General features: G+C 47.6%; 1 protein-coding gene across 3 annotated transcripts in view; it reads right to left on the bottom strand.

The window, feature by feature from the left end:
• The window catches only part of KCNH3 (potassium voltage-gated channel subfamily H member 3), a 166,178-nt gene that overhangs the window by 100,212 nt on the left and 38,082 nt on the right, over nucleotides 1–27,884 (bottom strand). For 2 of the 3 annotated variants that reach the window (XM_075336943.1, XM_075336944.1), the window contains exon 3: nucleotides 10,543–10,776. In XM_075336943.1, the coding sequence (XP_075193058.1) occupies nucleotides 10,543–10,776 (234 nt within the window). Of the gene's footprint in view, nucleotides 1–10,542; nucleotides 10,777–27,884 lie in introns of those variants that run through there. The other variant, XM_075336945.1, reaches the window with a different exon arrangement.

Here is a 27,884-nt window from a genome sequence, read left to right as displayed (position 1 = left end):
AATAATGGGACATAATCAACCAGCCACTAAGTCCAATGGCCTGGTTACATAAGACACATACACATTCACCGGGGCCCACATTCCAGTTCAGTGGCCCGGTAACACATAAACATGGGGGTGACGTCTTCGAAAAGCATGAGGGGCAGACAGCAGGAAAGGGTGTCGTCTTCAAAAAGAATAAGGGGCAGAACACAAGGGACATCTTCAAAAAGAATGAGGGGCAGACAGGGGCTATATACAGTCCAGCTGCTTCTTACTTCTTTACATGTAGGGATTCTTCTCCGGCTCCCCACCTGGAAGCAGGTAGACAGCGGTCAGCACAATCTGCGGCCTGGGCTTGGCGGGCCGCATCTGCGGCGTGGATTAACGTCGCCGCTGCGGCGGAATCTTGCTTGTCCGAGCGGGGCATCGCTGCTGGGGCCAGAGCTGGCCGGGCCGGGCTTGGCGTCGCTGCTGCGGTGTGGATGGGCGCCGCTCCGGCGGCGGAATCTTTGCGGGCCGCATCTGGCGTAGCTGCGGCCCGGATCGGCGTCGCCGTGCTGGGCGTCCCTCCAGGGACCGCGGGCATGGCAGCGGGGGTTGGGGCTCTCGCGCCGGCAGGGGCATTAAATGACTCACCCCTCAGTAGCATCTCCGGTGTTCTGGTGGTCGCTGTCTTGCTGCAGGGTGCTGGTATCGGAGCTGCGGTCGTGGCACGCGCGCCTGCAGGAGGACCGGGCAGGAACCCCACCTGGCAATCCGGGCTCCGCCGGCTGGGGGTGTCACTCTCTTTACCCGGCTCTGCAGCGGCTGCTGGATCTTCTCCGCTCTCCAGGACGCAGGACACAACCCAGTTCTGAGGTGTGTGTCCCGGCTCGGCCACTCCTCCTCTGGCCGCTCGTTGCTCGGAGTCCATCCTTTTAGCTTCTTCACGCGCCATCTTTTCTTCCTCCGCCTTCTATGGCGGGCACCGCTTCGCGCGCTTTTCTTGGACAAGGGGGCGGGGCTTCTCTTCGCGCCCTTTCTTCTTGCACGCCCCCCTTCTTCCCGCTCTCAGCAGCGCTAATGGCGGCGGTTTCTCAGTAAAGTACACAGTCTGTCACACGATTCTTCAGGCGCACAGTACCCGGTTAGACCGGGCACGAAATCCTGTTCGCGACGCCAAAAGTTGACTCGCCCACCACAGGGCTATGGGACACCCGGTGCCGGGCCGGACTAGTCCGTTGGTAGTCAGTGGTGGCTGGGCCCGGCTCCGTGGCCCTGGTGGGTGTCAGTAGAATATGTGGCTGATGACTTTAAGTTTGTGTTCGTGACGCCACCTGTGGTATGTGGCTATTAAGCCGCCGCTGCTGTGTAAGGCCTCCGGGGTGATGATGTTATGGCAGCAATGGTGGTACTGCTCCCCACAGGTGGAGCAATGCCCGGGGCACAGTTGGTGCTTGTGAATGTCTATGCAGCTGAAATAACAGAGACCACTTCAAGGGTGCAGTTCAAGTTCTTTACTCACAGTTCTGCAGGGACCCTCGGGCTGCTGGGACCACTGTCAGGGACCTCCGCCGTTTCTGGGTGACTCTGAGAGTGAATGCCGGTGCCCTTCTCTTAGTGTCTCTTTCTTCTGCTGTCTCCCTTAGCCTTGCTTTTGTTAGGGTGGACCTGGCTCGGCCTCCACTACAGCCTCCAGGCTGGGGGGTCACCTGTCGGCTGATTACCCCTTTTCTGAAGGTCTGCTATGGGTTCTGGCCCTGGGAGTCTACAACCTTCCCTGGGCCTCGGTTTTTACTGTTTGGAGATTGTCTTTGCACTCCTCCAGTCTCTAGGGACCGTCCCCTGTCGCAGCTTAATCACTCCACCGATGTTAATGTGGAACAGGCCACCGCAGCCTGCAACTACCCGTGGCGCCTCTAGGCCCTCTCTTCGGTACCTAACAAGGACTGCTCGTGGTACCTCCAGGACTACCCGTGGCCCTGCGACTCCTTCTGTCTCTGCGTGGTGTCACCTGGACCTCTGGGTCCCAGGATCTTCACCAGGAAGCGTCTCCTTCTGTTTCTCTGCTCCTGCTTGACTTGGAGCTTTCTTTCCTTCCTTTCTTTCTTTTCTCCTCCTTGCCTGCCTCCAGCAAGCCTCCTCCTCCCTCCTTTCTCTCGTTCTTCTTCTCCAACTACATGCTGGCTCCTCACTCTCTCACTCCCTGAGGTAAACTGAAACTAACTTGACCTTCCTTTCTCTATCTGCTCTCTGGTGGCTCCTCCCACCTCCCCAGTTGCTAAGCTACCACCCTATGGGAGCAGGGATGGGTCTTACAGCCCCTCTCAGCATGCAGCATGGGAGGGTTGCCTGCCACTTTCCCTGGTCCCAGTATGTACCTAACAATGGGTGTAGTGTGGATTTACCAGGGGACCGGAGTTCCCTCTCTTCCTCTCCCAGAATGGGGCATCACACCGCTGATGGGGTGCAATGACCTGTGGCGACGGAAGCCTCAGGGTCGCCACATGTGCTTCTTCCATTGTATGGTGTGGACCAATCCAAAGCAGGTAACAACACTCAGCAGAAAAAAAATACACCTCCACCATAGCTTGGAATAGATTTCTCAGTGGGTGAGTGTGACGCCCTGGCAGAACCAGGTAGTCACACATTAGGCCCCTCGCATAACACCATCCCTCACAGGCTTACATACAACCGACCTGAAACCCTAGCCACCCCTCTCAGGGCAAGACAGGCACACTAGTGGGTGGGACCAGTTGGTTAGGAAACGCCCACCCAGGGTTCTAGACAGCCCAGGGCAGGAAAGCCAGTAGTTGAAATCTAGAGTTCAAGTGGAGAGGAGTGGAGGATGGGGCTGGGTGTTCCATACCGGGAAGTCTAACACAAGCAAAAACAGTGCAGAGGGAAAAGACGGCGACCATCATCCCGGGTGGGGGACCAAAGTACAACCGGCCGCGGCGGCCGGCCACCAGCACCTTGGTTTACCAAAGGACTTGTGTGATTTATTCAACTGTGAGTAACCAAACATCCCCTGGTACGTCCGGGCGCGCAGGACCCTGCCATCGCCATCCTCTGCACAGAGCCACTGGGCCCCGGGGCAACCATCCCTACCCACGGAGGGGTTAACATCCAGCTGCCATTACATCTCCCCGGGGTGTCCCACAACAGCAGCGGTGGTGCCACCTTTCACCACACACCGTGGGTGGCGTCACAAACTGAGTACAGCCAAGCCCGTACAACTACGTCCCCCCCTTTTCATTTGACGTGTCCGCGTGACCCCCGGGTCCGGAGGATCCCTCAAGCCACACAGCAGTTCCGGATCCGAGCAGCCTGGCTGCTACAGGCGTGGGGGCGGCACATGAGATTTCCTCATCTAACCTCCAGCAACATTAGAAGCACAGATTGCTAACACCTTTCAGATATTGTCTCGGTGGGGGGGAGGGGCAGCATCGCTGTGCTTATCTGTGCCACTTTACAAACTTTGCTATCAGCTCTTCTCTCTCCTAGCATTGTCACCTCTGCTGTACTGCGCCTCAACCATACTATCCAGAGATCTGCCAGTAATAACATCTATGCCTGTTTTGCTCAGGGCAGTTTGCAGTTACAGTATTCTGCAGTGAGATTAGAGCGGGATCATTACATCTCACACAGGACTAGTCCAGAAAAGGCTGTTTCTGTGTGAGATGTGACGACAGCCTCCTTTCACTGCAGGAAAAGTACAAGTTTCTTCAGCATAAAAGACATAAGTGTGATCACATCTCACACACTGAGAAACCTGCTCTGACCTATTGTGGGTGTGTTCTTTTTCTGCTGTATTGTTGCTGTCTGCTTATGATTGGTCAGCCTCATACAGTGGAAAACTCAAAACTATCTGATAACACCCAATTGGACTTTACAAAAACTAACTCATTAAGTGCCAAATTCTTTGATTGCCATTATCTCCTCAAAGGAAAAGAGAAATTAAAACAAAAAACAAAAACCCCAAACATTTTATTCAGGCATCAGGCACTATTACATCTTGTGTCCATTTCAACGTGAAAAATTTGGTGAAAGGTCCTGTTTAAATGTTTTTACAGGGGTGGTCCAAAGGCCAAAGTAATTTTTATCAAAATGGTTATCTATTTAGTGATGTAATCTAAACTAATTTCTAATAAAAAAAAATACCTTAAAAAAGCCTTGTCCTTCCCTAACTACTGTATCTAACTGCTATTGTATTTCCCCCCCCCCCATTTTCTTGAGCATCCCAGTGCATGCTGGGATACTCAAAGTGTCATCAGAGGATGTGCTCATTACCACAACCTCCGCCCCCTCCCTGAAATGAAATATCATCAGTGATGCTCGTTTTAGGGACTGGGCTAGTCGGTGTGCAGTGTGTGATGTGCACAATGACAGTGCTCTCTGTTGTCGGCTCAGATCAGTAGTAACAAGGTGGCAACAGGACAAGGACAACATCTGCAAGGAGTTTGTATGTTCTCCCTGTGTTCATGTAGGTTTCCTCCAAGTTCTCTGGTTTCCCCTCACACTCCAAAAAATATACTGATAGGGAATTTAGATTGTGAGCCCCAATGGAGCAAACGATGATCACGTCTGTAAAGCCCTGTTGAATTAATAGGGCTATATAAAGTGAATTAAGTAAACAAATTAAAATAAATAAATTGGCAGAATATCCAGCCTGCAAAGACCAGCATCATCCCCAAGTGACATCACTGGTCTCGCACTTTGCCCTTCGAACCACTCCTTTTAGGCCGCATTCAGACGTTAATGATTTTTCTTGTACACAAAAACAGTCCAATTTTCATCAGTGTTTGGACAGTATTTTTATCATCAGTGATTCATTAGTGAATTACTCGTATGGAAAAAAAAATTGCAAAGCTTTTCCTACCACATGGCAACAGTGTGCTGTCTGTGATTTTCATGGACCCATAGACCTATATGAGTGATTTTCATCAGTGACTCAGATCAGAATCCAACATGCCTCTGTGATTTCTATTGCTGATATATGGTCCATAAAACAATATGGATATGTGAATAGCCCTATAGATTATAATGGGTACTTGTTCTATATGAAAAAACACGGATATAACACGCACAGGAAAAACAGACATCTGAATGAGGCCTAAGGCAGTTTTTAATTAGTGCTGGATCTGCCCCTTAAAGGAATCCTATCACCAGATTTGGCCCCTATAACCTGTGGTCACTATCAGTGAGCCCAGGCCGCTCTGTATAATGTAAAAAAACCACTTTTATTATACTCACCTAGGGGGTGGTCTGGTCCGATGGGTGTCACTGCTCTCCCAGCCCAGTGTGAATGATGTGTCCTATGTCATCCACACAGGTTGGCATTGCGGTCCTGCACAAATGCACTTTCGTTTGGCCTGCTGAGGTGTGCATGCGGGGGGGGGGAGGCTTTAACCTTTCCTCACGCCTGCGCATTACAGTACATCGATCTGCACGCAGCAGGGTAGAGACAAGTGCGTCTGGCAGGACCGCAATGCCAGCCTATGTGGATGACACAGGACATGTCATTCACACTGGGCTGGGTAAAAGAAGGAGGTACTGGACTGGAGAGCAGCGACACCCATCCGACCAGACCACCCCTTAGGTGAGTATAATAAAAGTGGTTTTTTTTTACATTATATACAACATTCTAGAATGCTGTACATAGGGGCTCACTGATGGTGGCCGTAGCTTATTAGGGGCAAATCTAGTGACAGGTTCCCTTTAAATTTGAACCAACATGTGAAAGAAGTCTTACGTCATACGTTATAGAACTTATTGATGAGGTTCTGATCTGTAAAAGGTCCTGATTTTCGGCTGGTCATGGGATCAGACAGGTTTTCTTCCAGTTTGTGTCAGACACAGGAGGGCATTTCTGGCTCATTATAGGATCACAGCTTTGTGTCGAAGGGGCCGGCTGACTCCTTGTTTCATTTGGTAATTGATAAAAAAAAGAACTCTTTAATTGGTAAGAGAGCCCCATATTATGTCTCTACATTCGCTGTGAGAGGGAAGGGGCAGACTAAAGCCCGCTTTACACCTTATGATATCACATACGATATCGTATGCGATCATACCAATGTAAGGGGTGGACAGACCCCTAGTGTGGAGAAGACGTTTTTCCCCCCCTGAAGACGCCACAGGAGTATGGTGGCACATTGTACAATGTTGTGTGTTATGTACGGTGCTCCCCCCCTAGGTGCCAGTGTAGTGAGTGGTTCCCCTGGTAACAGTGACAGGGAAGGAAGGGGCAGTGCAGCCTAGGAGGGAAGAGAAGGGGGGTTGGGCTCTGAATGCAGAGTCCTGTGTGCTGGGAGATGTAACAGGAGAGTGAGCTGAGGAGAAGTGGCGGGGCAGAGTGCAGGAGTGGGTGCTGTGGCAGTGGAGCGAAGAAGTTGGAGCTAATCCGGAGCCGGTAGTGAGTACTGGAGCCGTCCCCTAGTTCAATACAAATCCCTGGGAAAGGGCTGGACTAAAATCGGGATAGGAGTACCACTGCTAGGGGGATAACAATTGGCCCCTGCAGGCAAAGGAAAGTGCCCGTAGAGAAGAAGGAAACCGTTTTCGTAGGAAAGGACTTGTAACTTGTAACGTACTAAAGTAAGACTGCTGCAAACAGAAAGATGGAAGCTTTGTCTAATAAAACGGTGTTTGGTTTATCTGCTGCCTGCAATTGTCTCTTTCCTGAAAGTGAAGAAGGAGCTGGAGAGCACAGAAAGAACGCTGTCATGAATGGGCCCCATGCATCCACACTCTGCCCCAACAACACACCTGCTTTGCAAGTGACGACCGGGCCGGGGTTCAGCCTGCGGCCCACAAGGCGAGGGGACCCGACTACACCCCCTGAGGCGCCCCCTGCCCCCGTTACATTTTGGCGTAGTCGGCAGGATCAAGCCCGCAGAAGAGAAACCCCGAGGAGAGACCAAGTGGTGCCTGATGTACTGAACAGGCCACAAGATGGCGGCAAGATGGCGGCCGTCCTCATGGATTTAGTGAAGGCGCGAAAAGTGGGCGCCAAACGAAAAGCGCTGGGCTGGCTTGTAAGGAAGAAGCCCGGAGTGCACCGCCCAAAGAGGGGAGGTGCTTGCCCCGAGATACTGCAGAGGTCTAGAGACGTGGGCGGCGCCGCAAGAAAGAAGAGGCGTCGCAAACGCTGTGCCGACCTGGTGGGTGAGGCCGGGTGCGGAGTATGGGCAGAAGCGGGAAAAGAAGAACCGCCTCCACCTTCCCCGGCGCGATTGCAACCCCGGCAGTGGAAGAAGAAGCAAACTCCAATACCTGGACCAAGCAGAATGGAGAACAGAGCGTGGCGCGCTCAGCATAAGCAAGCGCTCGCTGAAGCCTGTGGGCTGAAGAGTACCCCGACGGTCGCGCCAAAAGCGGCCGCCGAACCTACGGCTGGAGACAAGCCAAGAGAAGCATCGGCATTACTGGTGATACATCAGAGTATGGTGTCGCACCCGGTAGTTGTTGTCGGCAGCCCACTGCGGTCCCGTCCAGCTACCCCCTCACCCCCGCAGGAGGCTGAAGGGCCTGAACCGGAGAAGGAAGTACCGGAGCTACCGGGTTATGAGCTGTTTCGTAGGCTACCCCGCTTACCTGGACAGTCCCTCTCCGACCATGTGAGGGCCCAGCGGGCTGAATGGCTGCGTGCATACCACCCAGCGTGAGGGTTAATCATCCGGAAGAAAAAGATCTGTTTGTTGTCGAAAGCCGGTACTGTTGGAAGCCGGTGAGTGTTTATGGTTAAAGCTACGTTAAAAGAACTGAACCCGGGAATAGAAGAATGCAGGGACTATGCATGGACTTCTCCCGCGACTGTTAAGTAAAGAACCCTTTTGTTTCTGTTGGTCGCGGCTCATCTAAGACCGGGAGCGCTTGAGGAGAGCCTCCGGGCAGAAGATCAGCCAAGACCGGGAGCTCCCCTGGAGGGATTCCGGGCACCGGACTTGTGTGCCAATCTGGTGTGCTTTGATACGTTAGTTTTAAAATGTTTTTTTTTATTGATAAGAAAGAAAAAGAATACTGCTGAAGAAACGTGTGTGTGTCTTCCATATGCATTGTCTTGCAGGTGCGGAACCTCGCCAGGAGGCTGAGGTTAAAGAGGGGAGGAATGTAAGGGGTGGACAGACCCCTAGTGTGGAGAAGACGTTTTTCCCCCCCTGAAGACGCCACAGGAGTATGGTGGCACATTGTACAATGTTGTGTGTTATGTACGGTTCTCCCCCCCTAGGTGCCAGTGTAGTGAGTGGTTCCCCTGGTAACAGTGACAGGGAAGGAAGGGGCAGTGCAGCCTAGGAGGGAAGAGAAGGGGGGTTGGGCTCTGAATGCAGAGTCCAGTGTGCTGGGAGATGTAACAGGAGAGTGAGCTGAGGAGAAGTGGCGGGGCAGAGTGCAGGAGTGGGTGCTGTGGCAGTGGAGCGAAGAAGTTGGAGCTAATCCGGAGCCGGTAGTGAGTACTGGAGCCGTCCCCTAGTTCAATACAAATCCCTGGGAAAGGGCTGGACTAAAATCGGGATAGGAGTACCACTGCTAGGGGGATAACAATTGGCCCCTGCAGGCAAAGGAAAGTGCCCGTAGAGAAGAAGGAAACCGTTTTCGTAGGAAAGGACTTGTAACTTGTAACGTACTAAAGTAAGACTGCTGCAATCAGAAAGATGGAAGCTTTGTCTAATAAAACGGTGTTTGGTTTATCTGCTGCCTGCAATTGTCTCTTTCCTGAAAGTGAAGAAGGAGCTGGAGAGCACAGAAAGAACGCTGTCATGAATGGGCCCCATGCATCCACACTCTGCCCCAACAACACACCTGCTTTGCAAGTGACGGCCGGGCCGGGGTTCAGCCTGCGGCCCACAAGGCGAGGGGACCCGACTACACCCCCTGAGGCGCCCCCTGCCCCCGTTACACCCACCCCCATCGTATGTGCGGCACGTTCAATTTGTTGACTGTGTCGCACAAACGATTATTTGCCATCACACGTACTTACCCCTCCATATGACCTCGCTGTGGGTGGCGAACATCCACTTCCTGGAGTGGGAGGGACGTTCGGCGTCAAAGCGACGTCACTTGGCAGCCGGCCAATAGAAGCGGAGGGGCGGAGATGAGTGGGATGTAAACATCCCGCCCACCTCCTTCCTTCCGCATTGCTGGCGGGAGCCGCGGGATGCAGGAAAGATCTGTTCATCGTTCCCGGGGTGTCACACACTACGATGTGTGCTGCCTAGGGAACATTGAACAACTCGACGTGCAATTTTAAGGAAATGAACGACGTGTATGCGATGAACGGTTTTACGTTCAATTGCACATAGCTGTCACACGCTGCAACAACACTAACGATGCCGGATGTGTGTCACTTACGACGTGACTCCGCCGACACATCGTTAGATTTGTTGTAGCGTGTAAAGCCTGCTTTAGCTATTGAAATGGACAGTCATCTAATACACCTCAAACACAACTCGGGTCCTTTGCAGAGACAAGAAATGTTTCATACAAACTTGATTAGAATCTGCTGGGCTTTGGGAAGGAATTTGGAGGTGACTAAGTGACGGGATCTTTATGCCGCCTTAGGCGGGCTTTGCACACTACGACATCGCAGGTGCGATGTCGGTGGGGTCAAATTGAAAATGACGCACTTCCGGCATCGCATGCGACATCGTAGTGTGTAAAGGCTCGATGATACGATTAACGAGCGCAAAAGCGTCGTAATCGTATCATCGGTGCAGCGTCGGCGTAATCCATCATTACGCTGACGCGACAGTCCGATGTTGTTCCTCGCTCCTGCGGGAGCACACATCGCTGTGTGTGAAGCCGCAGGAGCGAGGAACATCTCCTACCGGCGTCACTGCGGCTTCCGTAGGATATGCGGAAGGAAGGAGGTGGGCGGGATGTTTACATCCCACTCATCTCCGCCCCTCCGCTCCGTTTGGCCGCCTGGCGTGTGACGTCGCTATGACGCCGCACGACCCGCCCCCTTAACAAGGAGGCGGGTCGCCGGCCAGAGCGACGGTCACAGGACAGGTGAGTCCATGTGAAGCTGCCGTAGCGATAATGTTCGCTACGGCAGCTATCACAAGGATATCGTTGCTGCGACGGGGCGGGGACTATCGCGCTCAGCATCGCAGCATCGGCTTGCGATGTCGCAGTGTGCAAAGTACCCCTTACTGTCTCCTGACAACATATAACCGGGGCATGTTGGATACCAAAATTGCTAATCTTTTGTTCCCTTGGAAGATAATCTGTTGTCTCAGGGGTCTGGCAGCGGCTGATCCTTCTTTTCCTATTGAAATCAACACACATACATTCACAAAATGAGACAGTCAGTGAATCTCAGCCAGATTATTGGGATCTGTGAGCAAACTCTCGGAACGGTGACATATTTTAATATCAGCTGGGTATTATTTTTGTTATCCCAGTCTTTGTGCCATAGTGATCACTGTATATCCTCAGTGATCTAGATACAGTAGATAGATGGAGAGATAACAAATACTGTATACAGATATAAATCTTTGACTCACATTCAGTCTCTATACACCATACTGATAAGTAGTGTATATTTACGGTTTACATGGTTAATTCCAGGCCACTCACCATTTTTCCTGTATAGCAGTAGCTCAGCCTTCAGCTCCTGTTTATCGTTCAGGGCTTTTTGGATGCACTGCTTGACCTGTTCTCCAGTATCTGAGCCATACAGAAAGGTACACGCACAGGACCGCTGCATGACCTCCGCCCGGGCAAATCCAGTCAACTCACAAAACCCATCTGAGCAATACACCACAGGGTAGGAGTGCGGCAGCTGAGCATTGCCAAGGACAAAGTTACTGTCTGTATAGACAAAGAAAGCGGGGACAGGATAGAAGGAGAGAAGGGGGAGGATGGAAACAGAAAACAAAAAATAGAGTGATTGAGTTAAAATGGAGAAATGAGTTAACTTTTATCAACATGTATCTTTTCTATAGTAATAGGTGAAAACGATATATTATTTTTTCTAGGGTGCCCATACACATAGCATTAGTGGGGCTTTTTGCCACAAATTGTGACATATTTTGTGAAACCACATTGACAGCTTCATAGCCAAGTATTTAGGGTTTCCTTTAAGTGGAACACCTAAGAGATCAAATTGAGTTAGGGTGGCTTTAAATGCTGCGATATCCGTCCCGATATCGCTAGCATGCAACCCACCCCCATCGCTTGTGCGAATCGGGAATATCGCTGAACGTCGCGCACAAAATCTGGCACCCCCGTCACACATACTTACCTGCATAGTGACGTCGCTGTGACCGGCGTACCGCCTCCTTTCTAAGGGGGCGGTCCGTTCTGCGTCACAGCGACGTCACTAAGCGGCCGCCCAATGAAAGCGGAGGGGCGGAGATGAGCGGGACGTAACATCCCGCCCACCTTCTTCCTTCCGCATTGTGGCCGGAGGCAGGTAAGGAGATGTTCCTCATTCCTGCGGCATCACATGTAGCGATGTGCACTGCCGCAGGAACGAGGAACAACTTCGCCCCTGCGACAGCAGCGATAACTGGCAGCGGACCCCCATGTAAACGAAGAGCGATTTTGGACGTTTTTGCAACGATCCAAAATCGCTCCTAGGAGTCACACGTAACGAGATCTCTACAGCGGCCGGATGTGCGTCACAAAATCCGTGACCCCAACGAGATCGCTGTAGCGAAATCGTAGCGTGTAAAGCCCGCTTTAGAAGCCAGAAAAGTATTCTTTTTCATAAAAGATTTTTCCTTTATTGAAGTGATTAAAAATGGAGTAGACAAAAGTGATTACAATGAACGAATTGGGGGCTATGCAAAGAACATTCCTCCTCCTCATACCATCCATATAGTCACGTGTTTATACCAGAACGACATATTTAGAAATACAAAAAAATGACAAATATCCATTAGATGTTGCTTGAAAAAGTTGCCCATTGTATAGATTTCCCAAACATAGTCACTAAAGATCACTGTTGTGCACAAAATAGTTTTGATCCAAATGGTTGATCCAAAAAAGCATATACAGTATATATATATATATATATATATATATATATATATATATATATACATACATATATATATATATACATACATACATATATATATATATATATATATATATATATATATATATATATATATTCATTCATTCAAGCTAGTGCAAGTATAACATTAGAAATAGAAAGTTCAATATATTTATTGCACAGCCCAGGAAAAAAAATATATTGTTATTGCACCAACCCAGATGTGCAAAATTGCTACGTAAGAGTCAGAAATTAGTAACTCAATATATTACACAGACCCTAAGGAAATACACAAGAGAAACAAAAAATAAAAAGGTATGGTATACAAGAAAATGGATATTGCACAGTCTCAGAAGCTAAATTCAAATATAGCCACAAGGAACTGCTGCAAAAACTATATACCTGTGAACACGTAGGGTCATATAAATGGCCCTACAAAGTAATTAGGCATAAGAAAGAAAAAGCCTTATATATATAAATCTCCATGAGAAAGACAAAGAGCCTAATAGAATATACACAGGAATGCAGCAGAATGGCTAATAACCTGGAATAAACAAGACAGTGAAAATGGAGACAGAGTGTCAGGCTGGAGAAAAATACTGTGCAGGATGTGAAGAGGAGTAGATACCCTGACGCACGTTTCGCCAGGGGCTTTTTCTTCATGGTATCTTCTTGGTATGATGAAGAGGAATGTTCTTTGCATATCCCCCAATTTGTGCATTGTAATCACTTTTGTCTACTATATTTTTAATCACTTTAAAAAATCTTTTATGAAAAAGAATACTTTTCTGGCTTCTAGCTCAATTTGATATCTTAGGTGTTGTTGTTAAGTAGTTAGCCATCAATAATAAGCTTTGGCCATTCTTTTGTTTTTTATTTTTAAATAGAACGGTCACCAGATTTTTGCCACATTCTCCATGAGCAGCATGACGCATAGGGAGAGATCCGGATTCCAGTGATATATCACTTACAATATTGCTTGCTGTCATTTTGATATAATCCTTGATTTCTCTGCTGCAGATCTACCAGTTCTCTAAATGTTGAGCTGCGTATAACCCCGTCCACACCACTGATTGGCAGCTTTCTGTGTACACTGTAAATTGGCAGAAAGATGCCAATTAGTAGTGGGTGTGGGGTTATACAACACAAGAGGACTACATAGCAAGAGACAACTAGTCCTCTAGTGATAATCTCCTGCTGATGAAACACTGATTGTATTGAAACAATAACACAGCCAAGTAAGTGACACATCACTGGCCCTACATTTATGCTGCTATAAGATTACATAGCAAAAATCTGCTGACAGATTCCCTTTAAACTATGTTGCATACTGCTGTTATGTGCACAGAGACCTTTAATCAACTGTGAACATATTGTGACGCCCTGGCAAAACCAGGTAGTCACAGTTAGGCCCCCGCATTACACTGTTCCCTCACTAGGAAACATACAGCCAACCAGAAAACCTAGTCACCCCCCTTAGGGAAAGATAGACACACCAGTGGGCGTGACCAGGCGATTGGGACACGCCCACCCAGGGGTCCAGACAGCCCAGGACGGGAAAACAAGTCAGTTGAGCCTGAAGTTCAGTTGGGAGAGGAGTGTGGGCTGGAGCTAAGGGTAGCTCCAGCAGTGAAGTTCAAGTTGAATGGTACCAGGGTAGGAGCCCTGGTGCCGCTGGCTAGGAGGCAGACAGTGGTCTCTGTCAGCAGGAGACGGGAAGACAGCTCGGCAGAACCGAGGTGGACCGAGACAGGGTTGTAGCCCGCCGGTACCGACATGGTGAACCGACCCGGAAACCGGAGCATAAAGGGGGGTACTCGGACCCTGAAGCCAGGACCGGAACCAAGCGGAACTGGTTAATTAACTGATTGAGGCCAGGACTAGAGGTTCCTGTCCCACCCAAAGTCCCTCATTGAAGACAACAGCCCACCGATTAGGGATAAGAGGTCACCGTCAGGGCCCATAGATCCCACGGGCCAGCGTCTGTGGGCACGGCTCCTTAGGCCACATCCAGCCGGGAGCGGACTCCTGAGTTTCACACTATGAAAGTCCACCTTACACAAAGTAGTGCAGGAAAAGGATAGAGACCACCAGCCAGGTGGGGGTCCCGAACGCGACCGGCCGCGGCACCGGCCACCATCACCTTGATTTACCAGAGACTTGTGTGTTTTACTAGCAGTGAGTACACCAGCACCCCCTGGGGTCGCCATCCCCCGCTCCGAGCAACCAGATCCCGGGGCCACCATTCCTACCCACGGAGGGGTTAACAACTTGCTGCACAACATCTCCCCCGGGTACCCCATAACAGCAGTGGTGGTGTCCCACTTCACCACACACACCGTGTGTGGTGTCACAAACTTACTACGGCCTAGCCCGTACATCTACGTCCCCCCATTTATTCGGCGTGTCCGCGAGCCCCCTGGGTCCGGAGACCCTCGAGCCACCACCACTGAAGGCCCGGATCCGAGCAGCGCCGGCTGCTGGCACGGGGGCGGCACAATATCACTTGTGCAACCCAGGGCCCAAAAGTTAAAAGGGGACCACTTTCACCTCCAAAGCAGGGGGAATTGTGCATTATGATGAGCTATTGGACTCAAAGGTTCCTTATACTGTTGTTGCGTAGAAGCATTTTTCTGTCTGTGTCCTCTCCTGCCTTTAATTATCTTTTATGGTCAGGTTAAACACTAACAATATTGTTTTTCAACTGACAAGAATTTTAAAAAAATATCTTCTCCCATGATCGCCACTTTTTCTCATATATCTCTAGTTCTTAGAACCTCCATAAACATTTACATACAAGTGATTGACTGTAATTGCTCTTCAACTGAGCTGCAGTTAAGGTTGAGGCTTCTAGCTAATTACACATTATTTTAACATTTCATGTATTGTTTACTTCTGTAAGTAAACATTTCGGAGGTGTAGATGGTTACTGATGAGGTAGTCCCAGTATCAGCAGCTGATGGTTCTAATTATGATGGTGCAATGCATTGTCAGACACAGACATAAACAATATATGGGCCCTTTGTAGTCCAGTAGCTCATTATAATGCACAATTGCACCTGCTTTGGAGGTGTTAGTGGGCCCAATACCTCCAGGGCCCCTGTCTGGCTGCACAAGTTGCACTAATGGTATGTCCGCCCCAGGTACAGTGCAGAGAGGACAGTGTTGCTGCATAATCAGTGTAATATATTTATGTATGATTGTTTGATATACATGACCTGTTTTTTAGAGCATGAATTTAAAATGTACTAAACAATTGAAAGCACATGCCTGGCGCAATCTGCAGTATTTGCCAGATTCTTCTACAGGGCACACGAATATGAACAACTCCAGATTTATGACAAAGTTGACTGAGGAAGAACTTAATAATTATGGCAGTAAATATAAAATTTTTCAACTTATTTCTGCCAGGAAACTAGTATTAGATGTTTGAAGCTAGAAAAACAGGGGTTAATATCCCACTACCGTGTGGAATAAACTGAAGATCAAGGACATGATTTTATTCTTCCATGCGTTTTGGAGTCAAAGCTCCTTCAGGGAAAGAAAACACTGATGTACATCAGTGATTTCTGTTCCTAATTTGGGCACGCAAATAATCAGGGTCCGCAGTTGGCAGCTCCCTTGGCAATTGGCAATCAATGATGTCCCAGATATGGCCTGCCGCTGTTGTGTTGAAAAATAGCTTCTGGTACCCTTCGGAGAAATGGCTGGACAACTAGCTCCGTGACCAAATCATTCTAACACCAAGCTGTTACTCTACCTAGAAGGTAAACTAGAGGGGTTTAGCTACCGTACATTATACCATAATCCCAAGAGTATAACAAATGAGTAGAGATGAGCCACCCCCCTCGTGTTCGAGTTTGGTTCGTCGAACGGCGGGTGTGTTCGTCGAACGTTCGTCGAACACTTTCGAACACCTTCGAACACCATTGAAAACAATGGCAGGCAAACACAAACACATACAAACATGCACAAACACGAATGCACACACATATATTATGCTCACCTTACCTTCCATTCCATCGCTGGCCTCCTGGGACTTGCAGTTTGCCGGTACAAGATGTGTATCGGGTAACCATGTGACTGATACCCTGGAGCTTCCGCTGCCAGAGTGCTGACATCAAAGGCAGTAGCCTCTGATTGGCCAGCGCACTGCCTTTCAGTAGCGTCTGACAGAGGAAGTTCCTCCCTCGTTGCGAAGGTTACCCGATACATGTAGTACGCCGCTACAGGATGTGTATCGGGTAACTATCGCTACCGATGCCGGAACGTCCGCTGCCAGAGCGCTGACGTCAAAGCCAGGAGCCGCTTGCCTCTGATTAGCCAGCGCGCTGCCTTTGAGTAGCGTCTGACAGAGGAAGTTCCTCCCTTGTCGCGATGGTTACCCGATACACATCCTGTAGCGGTGAACTACGTGTATCAGGTAACCATCGCGACGAGGGAGGAACTTCCTCTGTCAGATGCTACTCAAAGGCAGCGCGCTGGCCAATCAGAGGCAAGCGGCTCCTGTCTTTGATGTCAGCGCGCTGACAGAGGAAGCTCCGGTGCATCGGTCGCATGGTTACCCGATACATATCCTGTACCGGCGAACTGCAAGTCCCAGGAGGCCGGCGATGGAACGGAAGGTAAGGTGAGCATAATATGTGTGTGCGTGTATGTTTGTGTATGTTTGTGTGTTTATACGTGTTTGTGTGTGTTTGTGCATGTGTGGAATGGCACAATAGGGGACCAGGATGGGACATTTAACAAGCTGTGGAACGAATTGTCTGCATTGTAATGATTTCCTATGGGAAATCTTGCTTTGCTGAATGAGTAACTTGGTTAACAAGCACACTCCCAGAATGGATGGTTCTTGTTAACCAAGGTTACACTGTATTAACATTGAATGACAGTATTACTGTGAAAAGCCAGTTACGCTTTTGGTGATCGAACCATTATTGAACATAACCTCGAACTGTCGAACTTGAAGCTAATTGTTCGCGTTCGTCGAACAACTCGAACATCGGCTAAAACAGGTCGAATTTGAGATTGGCGAACAGTTCGATTCGAACACCGCTCATCTCTACAAATGAGACATGATCTTGTAACGTTTCTTCATGGTATTGCCCAACTGCATAGTGATCCATTCTGTACTGCACGTGAAATTATATGTAACAAAACTAAGCATAAGACATCAAACAAAGTCTACACAAATAATTCGAAGGTGTTTGCACGATATTGGGCTATGAGCCAGATGTGCAGCTATGGGTGTCCCATTGATCTGAAGCTGCAATCATCCAATAACTTGTGCAATACATAGCAGTGCATCAGCACTGCACTGTACAGCAGAAATTACAATCTCCTATGAACCCTGTTTGCCATGACAACCCATCAGCGCCACACAATCATGTCAGGTAATGACATGCCCCCCTGTCGGCACCTGTTAAATCACATAGTCAGAGTTTGACAGTGGGACTTAACCAATTAACAGCCGCGGGCAGATGACTGATCCAGCTGTAAGGGGTACTTTGCACGTTGCGACATCGTTACTATCGTCGGGGTCAAATCGAAAGTGACGTACAGCCGGCGCCGGTAACGACGTCGCAACGTGTAAAGCCTAGGAGAGAAGATGAACGAGCGTGAAACAGTCAAAATTCGGTGATCTGTGTCGCGTCGTTCATTTTCATAATGTCGGTGCATCAGCAGGTACGATGTTGTTTGTCGTTCCTGCAGCTCCACATATCGCTGTGTGTAAACCCGCAGGAGCGACAAACATCTCCTTACCTGCACTCGCCGTCCACCGGCAATGCGGAAGGGAGGTGGGTGGGATGTTTAAATCCCGCTCATCCCCGCCCCTCCGCTTCTATTGGCCGGCCGATTAGTGACGTCGCGGTGACGTCTCTGTGATGCCGAACACACCGCCTCCTTGAAGGAGGGATTCTTCGGCGGTCACAGCGACATCGCCGACCAGGTAAGTGCGTGTAAAGCTGCCGTAGCGATAATGTTCGCTACGGCAGCTATCACAAGATATCGCTTGTGCGATGGGGGCGGGTACTATCGCGCTCGGCATCGCTATCATAGGCTAGCGATGTCGCAGCGTGCAAAGTACCCCTTAGAGGCCCGTACCGGCTAACTAAATCATCCGACATGTGCAGGGAAAGATGCGGGCTTGGCGTTAATATATGTCATATCTTGTGAAGGTAATATCCTATAATTGGAAATGTTTTATATGATTCAGAATTTTCAGGGTCTAAACGCAGAAGTAATATTGCCTGAATTGTATCTCCCTGGTGTCAGCAGATATTGGGTTATAGATGGAGATGATCAGATTGTAATTATTTAAAGCTGTTATCTCAACTTGACGCATTGTTTACATATGACCCATTAAGACTTTACAGTAGAGGTTTGGAATATTCAGAATGGGTGTGATGTAATGCTATAAGTTTCCTTTGGTGAGTGCAACAAAATCAGGTTGCTTCAACTGTCAGAAGCAAAATGTGAAGCAAACAGCTTCCAAGCTCTGTGGTGACAATCCCCCTTAGGAGTCCTCCATGGATGGCTTGGAGATGACCTTTAGAAGAAGCCTAGAAGGATAATTCTCCAGGATGTTCATTGAATATTAAAAGTCCAATATTTCTCAAGTCCAGCTTTATTTTGTTCCAATTCTTACAGAACATGAGCACAAAGTTCACAGTAATGTCCCCATAGTGCTAGCAATTGATGGGGAATAAAAAGCTTGTAAAGTAGAACACATCACTGGCAATGCCTGATGAAGAGACCTGAGTAGTCTCGAAAGCTTGCAATTATTACCATCTTTTCAGTTAGCCATTAAAAGGTATCAACCACTGAGGACTCTCTGTTCTTTTAAACAATTTTTTTTGGCAATTACTGGACACTCCAAGGACGAAAATATTAGCAGCATCTCCAGCGATATAATTATTATTGGTTGATGAGTTGCTGTGCTCTCTCCCATAGATCAAATTATTGCCCAGCAATTTGTTTTCAATTCATCTGCTCGGCGGCTGAACAGCGTGATAAATATCACCTATATATTGTTTGTGCTGAGGATTTTATATCAACGACCAACTTAATGTACCACTAAATCACTGAAGACACTCATTTCCTTGTCGTAGGGAGGAGTCTTTAGGAAACTGTATTGATTTTCCATGTAGCCAGTTTTCAGTTTTAACCCTATTCATTTTCCATATAGTCCAATGAACGCAGAATTAACTGATATATTGTAGACCAAGGTAATGATTGTGAATGCTGCGTTCCCATGTGGTTAAGATGACATTACATATTAGCTGCATATTTGCAGAATGAATTCTTTATTCCAAAGCTGTTGAATTTAAAGCTCCGACATCCCATAGTCATTGTTGCTTTATGTGTAAAATATATATTGTAAGAATACTAAGGTTTCCATAACCAGTTACGTTTTGTCTGAGTAGAATGGTGTTTGAATGCTACTGTCACACTCGCAGTAAGTAGCAAGTGTGGCGAGGTGCGTCCAGACCTCTGTGTGGCCGATACACAACAAAAAACACATGAAAAGAGGGGTACCGGGGTCACAAAAAGCAACGGGAGGCTCTGGAACTAGTGAGAGGGGTAAGTGGGCACCTCCTAACCTCACCTGCAACTGTCCCTTCTCTCCTCACCAGTCCCTATACAATCTCTGCAACTGTCGTCAAACAGAAACCTGGGACCCTCGGAAGACCCTATAGTAAACCCTGACTAGTGAGTGGCAGATGGGGTTCACTAGACCTCACCTCTGCACTAGTGTGGTGCCCTGGACTAGCCAGGTCGTCACAGGGACTACAACAGAACACCCCCCCACCCCGAGATAGGCACATGAGCCAGACACAAATCCTTGTTGCCTCCCTCCAGGGGCTGATGTCCACACCAGGTGGGGTGGAGCCAGGTGGTTGGCCCCACCCACTGAGGAGTTCACAGTCCTGGAGGCGGGAAAGGAAGTTAGATCAGTTAGGGAAGTGGCAAGAGAGGAGCAATCTGACCGTGTCCGGGTACGTGGCCCGGGCACCAAGAGCAAGGTTGGCAGACGGTGGTGGCCGTCTGCAGGAGAGGCAGATCGACGTGGAACCGTAGGACCGGGGTCGGGCGGTGGCCCGCCGGTACCGAACCGGGGAGCGAAGTGAAGCCAGCACAAACCGGCAGGGCCTGCGGACCCCGACCAGGCTTGGAGTCGCCGTTAAACAGGTCAAATCTGTTAGTGACTGGAACCCCAGGGGTTTCCTAGCAGCCAAGACCCGATTGAAGGCAACCGTCCAAACAGCAAAAGGGAAATACAGCTACCGCCACAGCTAGAGTTCCCAGGGCCAGAGCCTGCGGGCAAAAGGGCTCCTCCGGCACATATCCACGCTGGGGAGTGGGTTACCAGTGGGAAATAAGGAATAACGTTTGGAACACCATTCTAAGTCTGAACTGGGTGCAAAAACCTAAAAAACATCACTATGGGGAGATAAGGTATGCACACCAGTGACTATGTAAGGGGAATACATGAAATAGCAGAAACTGCTGTGTGAATACTGACTTGAAAAATCCAATAGCTATATGTAAGAGTGAAAATGTGAAAAATGGAATCTGCATTACTGCCATGAACATATGAATCAAGAGAAATTTAGCTACTGAATTGATCAATGCAATAGAGCCCCAACACTACGCCAAAGTATTTCTCTACGTTGGGGTCCCTAGCTTGTGTGTGTCCTCTCATGCAGTTAAAAAACTTACTGTGTATGGGAAGCTGAGACCCAGGCTATTTATGCGTATGATATGGATTGGCAATAGGTGTGGTTGGGGAGGGTTCACAAACGAAAAACTACTAACAAATAAGGAATAACGTTTGGAACACCATTCTAAGTCTGAACTGGGTGCAAAAACCTAAAAAACATCACTATGTGGAGATAAGGTATGCACACCAGTGACTATGTAAGGGGAATACATGAAATAGCAGAAACTGCTGTGTGAATACTGACTTGAAAAATCCAATAGCTATATGTAAGATTGAAAATGTGAAAAATGGAATCTGCATTACTGCCATGAACATATGAATCAAGAGAAAGAACTACTATTTGTTAGTAGTTTTTCGTTTGTGAACCCTCCCCAACCACACCTATTGCCAATCCATATCATATGCATAAATAGCCTGGGTCTCAGCTTCCCATACACGGTAAGTTTTTTAACTGCATGAGAGGACACACACAAGCTAGGGACCCCAACGTAGAGAAATACTTTGGCGTAGTGTTGGGGCTCTATTGCATTGATCAATTCAGTAGCTAAATTTCTCTTGATTCATATGTTCATGGCAGTAATGCAGATTCCATTTTTCACATTTTCACTCTTACATATAGCTATTGGATTTTTCAAGTCAGTATTCACACAGCAGTTTCTGCTATTTCATGTATTCCCCTTACATAATCACTGGTTTGTTTTACCAGAGACTTTGCATCCATTTGTGGCTGAGTGAGTACTACCGTGCCGACCGGCACCGCACTGCGCAGTCCAAGCGACCCTGCACCTTTCCGACCCTGCCTCCCCGTCACCTCACCGGGCCCCGGGACCACCGAACCCCTACCCACGGAGGGGAGAGAAACATCCCAGCTGCTCCCTGCCATCGCTCCCGGGATCCCCGTCAATAGCAGCGGTGGTGCCCCAACCTCACCACAAACCGTGGGTGGCATCACGGACCGAATCCCCAAACCAAACTGCCCCTTTCACTCACGGGCGAGGAGCGCCGCTCGAGTCCCCGGATCTGGCCCACTGCTCGAGCCACCGAGCAGCAGCAGCGCCGGACCCGAGCGTGGTGAGCGCAGCGCCCTCCCCGCCCGCGACACTAGCAACACATCAGTGAAGTAAAGACAAACTGGAGGAAAATTAACAGACAAAAAGATATAGCCTGAGCACAGGAACTGGACTTGCAGAACCTTCCTCAAAGGCAGGCAGGACACAAATGAGTTTGTATCTTCAGTAGGGAATGCTGGGATACATCACTATTTAAAGCTGAAGGGCATAACTACTTAGTAAGTGCTGCTGATCATTCAACAAGGAACTGCTTTGGAAAAGCTGCAATAGCAGAACTGGCACTTAACCACTTCAGTGACAAGAGAAATGAAACCCATTTAAATCAAGAGAGCCAGATGAGAGGCTCCAGTCCAAAGGCTGTCACTGGTCTCAACATGCAGGGAGACGATCATGACAGCTACAGAGGGCAATGATCTGTCCTTGGTGCTGGAGGCGTCACCTCGCTCACCATAATGCTGCAAAAAAGATGTCTGCTCTGTTAGATCTTGTATGTATCCCACTACTGAACCAAAATAGGGGCTAAGAAAAATAAAGTGACAAGTCCTTAAAGTATTAAAACTGTTTTTTATTTATGAACATTTAAAATATAACAATAGCAATACGTGCTTCTTGCATCGAAAGGAAATTCTTAAAAGTATACAGGGACACGGACTGTGATACTTCATCCGAGAGGGGTAACCCTAATTTGGGTAGAACTGCATCAGTATAAAATGTACAAAAGGGGTATGCGTAACAACAAGCTATAGGAGAAAATACAAATAATAGCTGGAAAAAAATTCTAAATGGCAGACTGCTGACTCATAATAACCTAGTGACTAGAATGATATGCAGTGAGCAGTAAAAGCCATGCAGACAAGTGGAACATATGACATTTTTTTTACCTTATAGCAGGATGAAAAAGAAGATGAAGTCCGTGTCCCCTCATCCCGACACGTGTTTCGCTTACCAAGCAACCAAATATTAGCCCCTTCATGACCAGCTGATTTTGTGCATTCCGTTTTTTGTTCGCCTTCCTTCTTCCGAGAGCCGTAGTAAGACTTGCCGACTCTGTTGTGTCAGTAACATTTGAAACCTTAAAGAGACAGCGGCACACCTTTGCATTGACTGTTTCTCTATAAGATTTCCAGGACTGTGTTGTTGAGCTGTGTGGTTTGCCTTCCAAGTTTTACCATCTGCCTTCTCTGTGAGGCTTCAGCAATTAAGGATATTCAGGGGGTTTATGGGATTTGTTTGTGTTTAGGTGGATAAATTATAATTGTGAACTCTTGTGCTTCACCACTGGTAGGGCATGTTCAGATACACAATTATTCCTGCTTCCCAGAGGGATTACTAGGTTTTAGGTGACTGTCCAGACAATCACTTGGTTAGGCAAAAGTTGGCGAGAAGGTGACATAAATTGCCCTTACGGGTGGCGCAGCGTGGGCGTGTCGGCGTTCAGACTTATATTTATATTTTTCTGTTTTATGGATGCCTTTCTGTTTTCGTAAAGTAAAGCAATCATTTATCAATCCAACTTCCTACAGTCGCTTTTCTAGTGCGTGGTTTTGTTGTATACTGGGGAGCCAACCCTGTACACAACTTACAGGTGTCTCTGAATAGTGGAACAATGTACCAGCGTCAGACGTATGCTAAACAACATCGAAACAAACAAGGCTGATGAATTATGGAAACAAGTCCTGTGGACTGATGAGGTTAAAATAGAATTCTTTGGCCAATGATGAAAGTGTTGAGAAAAAAGGGCACAGAATTTCATGAAAAGAATATCTCGACAACCATTAAGCATGAGGATGGATCAAACATGATTTGGGGTTGTGCTACAGCCAATGGCACCGGAAACATTTCACAGTAAGGGGGAAGTATGAACTCAATGAAATTTAAACAAATTCTTGATGCAAACATAAGGCTGCACATCAAACTTAGATAATAGTATAATGCCATAAGCATACCGAAAAATATTGAAGCATACAATGAAAAATGCCACTTGCTAACTAGGACTAAGTTAGCAAGTGGCGCATTTTTCATTGTATGCTTCAATAGTTTTCGGTATGCTTATGGCATTATACTATTATCTAAGTTTGATGGGCAGCCTTATCCTTATGTATTTTTTGGCTTGCACTCATAATATATATTAGTGCTCACTTCAGTTATCCTATTTAGTATCTTGATGCAAACATAACACCATCAGTAAAAAAGCTGAAGTTGAAAAGAAGATGGCTTCTACAAATGGATATTAATCCTAAACACAAGTCAAAATCCACAATGGACTACCTCAAAATGTGCAAGACAAAGGTTTTACAATGACCCTCACAGTCCTGTGATCTGAATATCATCTAAAATCTGTGGCTATACTTCAAGGGAGCAGTGCATGCAAGAATAACCCGGAATCTCACAGACCTGGGAGACTTTTCCAATGGATAAGGGATGAAATTCACTCAAGCAAAAACTGAAAGACTCTTGGCTAGCTACAAAAAACGTTTACAAGCTGTAATACTTGCCAAAGGGGGTGCTATTAGCTAGTAACCATACAGGGTGCCCAAACTTTTGCATTGGCTGTGTACCGCCCCCGTGTCAGCGGCCGAGCCGCTTGGATCTGGAACCGCGGTGGCTCGAGGGGTCTCCGGACCCTGGGGTTCGTGCAGTCACTCGAGTTTGAAAAGGGGGGGTATACACAGGGGACTTAGAAGTTCGTGACGCCAGCCACGGTGCATGGTAAGATGGAGTACCACCGCTGCGGTTGGTGGGGGAGCCCGGTGGCGATGGTATGGCAGCAAGGTGTTTAACACCTCCGTGGGTAGGGGGTTTGTGCCCCGGGGCCCGGTGGTTGTGCAGGGGGGTGCTGTTGGGAAAAGGAAGGGTCTCTGCATACTCACTCAGTCCAAGAATACTGACACCGACAGCTTGTAAACCAGAGTTCTGAGCACCGCTGCAACAAGGAGGGAGCACACTTGGATCCGTGCGCTTGGTGTTGCTTGTTAGCCTGTGACTTTTTCCGTGGCACCTTCTCACTTGTTGGACCCAATAGTCTGGAACTAATCGGGTCCCGGTCACCCATATGGCTAATGGAGTGAGCTTGCTCTCAGGGTTCACGCTTGGGATTTTGTGGACTGTACTTTGGGAAAAGTCCTATCCCCTCGTTGCGCTAGTACCCCGATTTTGGAGCGGGTGAGGGATGAATCTTGAAGGCTTCACCCCCGTCGGGTAAATTACCAGGACACTTGAAGCTGCTTCCCGGCCTAGGGTCCGCGTACCCCGTCGTTTCCTGGCCCCTGTCCGGAGATGGCTCAAGGCCGCCAACTGCCCTCCTCGGCAAGTCCGTGCCCCTTGACACGATCCCCTGCGACCGGGGTTCCAGCTCCTACCTGGCCCAGACCAACGTCTGCCACCTAGTAGACTCAAGGAGCCCTGCTCCTGACCTCCTCTCTCTTCCTCCTCCAACACACAACAACTCCTCTCCCTTTTTCACTTTCCCCTGCCAACCCTCCAAGTGGGCAGCCCTATTCCCTGGTGGTGGGTATGGTGCAAAGTGTTCCTAGGGTTTTTACTGGCTCTGATCTTAGCAACACCAAAGGACAAGGATCCTTAACCAAGGAGGGTGGATACTGTGCAGAAGGGCAGATTGCACAATACCCTGTGACGACCTGATAGGCCAGGGCGTCACAGCTGATTTTCCTTTTTTGTTAATTTTAAAATGTAAAAGATGAAAATAATTATTTTTTTTGCCTAAAATACAAAGGAAATGTGTAACATTTACCTCTATGCCTTGTAGAGAGCAGTTTATTTTCAACTTGCTTAAGTTCACAATAACATAAATTTTGACCAGGGGAGCCAAAACGTTTGCTTGCCCTTGTATAGGATTTTATCATATCTCCATGAAAAGCAGCAGTGCCTCATTCTTCAGACAGATGTGAGGCCAATTGGTCAGAGCCGAATGTATTACCCATTATGAAAAATCCATGTACATGGCATAAACGTATGAGAGCTAAAGACACCTTTGAGGGTGAGGTCAGATGTGATGGAATTGATATGGACTCGAGTTGCAGATTCCACACCAAATATCCAAAGGAGTTACAGTACAATACATGGGGGGGGGTCATTTCATACCAGGAAAAATAAAAACCTATGTGAAGAAAGCCAAAATCATTTTTCTTGGAATAGAAAAAAAAATGGCCTTCTGCCCTCATTCATGTTCAGGGAACATGGGTAGAAAGTCAATTGGTTGGGGGCACCAAAGGGCAATTTTGCACAGGGCACCATTCAGGCTAAGGACCACCCTACCGACCAGCACTTTTTGTTGTGATTGGCAGCGTATGTTGGATGGCGCGCACCCATTCAAGTCTAGGGGTACGTGCAAAACATTGTACTGAAATCTGATGTCATCCAAGTGCAGTCCAACATACGCAGAGACAGGAAATGAAAAAGATGGAGAAATTCCTCACCTGTGCTCCAATTCTGGGACCAATTCTCTCCGATGAGAGAACATACGCCAGCCTGACCCTTAAAGACCATGTCAGAATGGTTGTACAACCCTTTCTGAAAGTTTAAATTGGATCAACTTCCACCTAGCCTTATTGACAGCTTCTCAGTATCCGTCCAACCTTCTGCTGCTGAATCTCACACTGCTCAGTAAAAGCCGCAGCTGTTAGACGGGTTAAGTGCAAACTGCAACTTTATGGCAAAAAAATCAGTCACAGATTCCTGCTGCAGATTCTACTTCAATCATATGCTGGGTTCCACGAGGATAGATGTTGTAACTAGTCATAGATTATTGATAAAAGTGCAATTTTGTTGGGGAAATTTCAAATCCCTTCAACCACCATTTGGGTTATGAGACTTTCCAGAATCTAGGTTGTTTCTTACGTGCTGCAATGTTATATTTCCTGCAAATTAACACAGACATTAGTTCTAGAGGGATGTTCAGAGTCAGCAGTATGGGTGTGCAAAAAATATCCAGATTGTCTTATCCAAAAGGCCAAGAATGAGCGTTAAAAATAATTTTTCAAGACTCGGCTTTTACTACCCCATCTGAGCATAGCATGGTATAGAGGCAGAGACTCTGATTACACTTCCTGGGCTGCTTGCTGCAGTTTATCAGCTGCAGATCTCACAATTATGCTGAGTTCTATATATTCATGCTTATTGGCAGCTTACTGTGTACAGCATGCATAGGCAAAAAGCCGCCAATCAGTGGTGAGAGTGGCGTTATTGTAAGCTCTTGCATATAGGAGATTTACTAGTGCTCTAACGATTCTGGTAAACCATAATGTACAGCAATTGGCTCAGTATGTGGAATCAGGGTCTCTGCCCCTACATCATGCTGTTATCCAATTAGGTGGCAATAACCTGATGATTAAGTCCCTATAACTATCTGACCCCAGTTAAAGGGGTATTCCCTTCTCCAAGATCCTATCCCAATATGTATTAGGTGTAATAATAATAATAATAATAATATTAGCAAATACCAATAGTTAGCAATTTAGTATAGTTCTCCTGAGATAGCCATGTGTCCTACCTTATGTGCACGGCACAGCTTAGGTATTCATCGTTATGACCATGAGCAACTAACTGACTAACTTTCACTATATGATTGGATGTCACCATGGATACCTAAGCTGTAATGCCCTGCACATGAGGTAAGAGACATGGCTGTATGAGAACTATACTACATTTCTAATTGGAGGGATTTGCTATTATTATTATACCTACTATACATTGGGATAGGATCTTGGAGATGGGAATACCCATTTAACTTATGTCAAAACCAGTTAAACAAACATTCATGCTGCTGTTGTGCTGGTTCACAAAAGTTTATAGGTTGCTTTACTATAAGGTATTAGAACGTGGATGTTTTATCAATATTGTATTTGCTCACATGGACTTTTTTTATCACTATTATTAAAGAAGACCATATAGACAAGTACCGTATTTTTCGCTTTATAAGACACACTTTTGTTCCCCAAATTTTGGGGGAAAGTAGGGTATTTAAAAAGTATTTAAAACATTTGCTTTTCCCAAATCGCTCTCTATGATTTTACCCTCATTGTTCTTTAAAGGGCCGACACCATCAATTTTAATATTAATATATAATCTGTATATTCGGATTATAAAACGCACCGTCTTATAA

Source organism: Anomaloglossus baeobatrachus, chromosome 2 (genome assembly GCF_048569485.1).
Source record: "Anomaloglossus baeobatrachus isolate aAnoBae1 chromosome 2, aAnoBae1.hap1, whole genome shotgun sequence".
Classification (NCBI taxonomy): domain Eukaryota; kingdom Metazoa; phylum Chordata; class Amphibia; order Anura; family Aromobatidae; genus Anomaloglossus; species Anomaloglossus baeobatrachus.
This window is presented reverse-complemented; position numbering and strand designations above follow the sequence as displayed.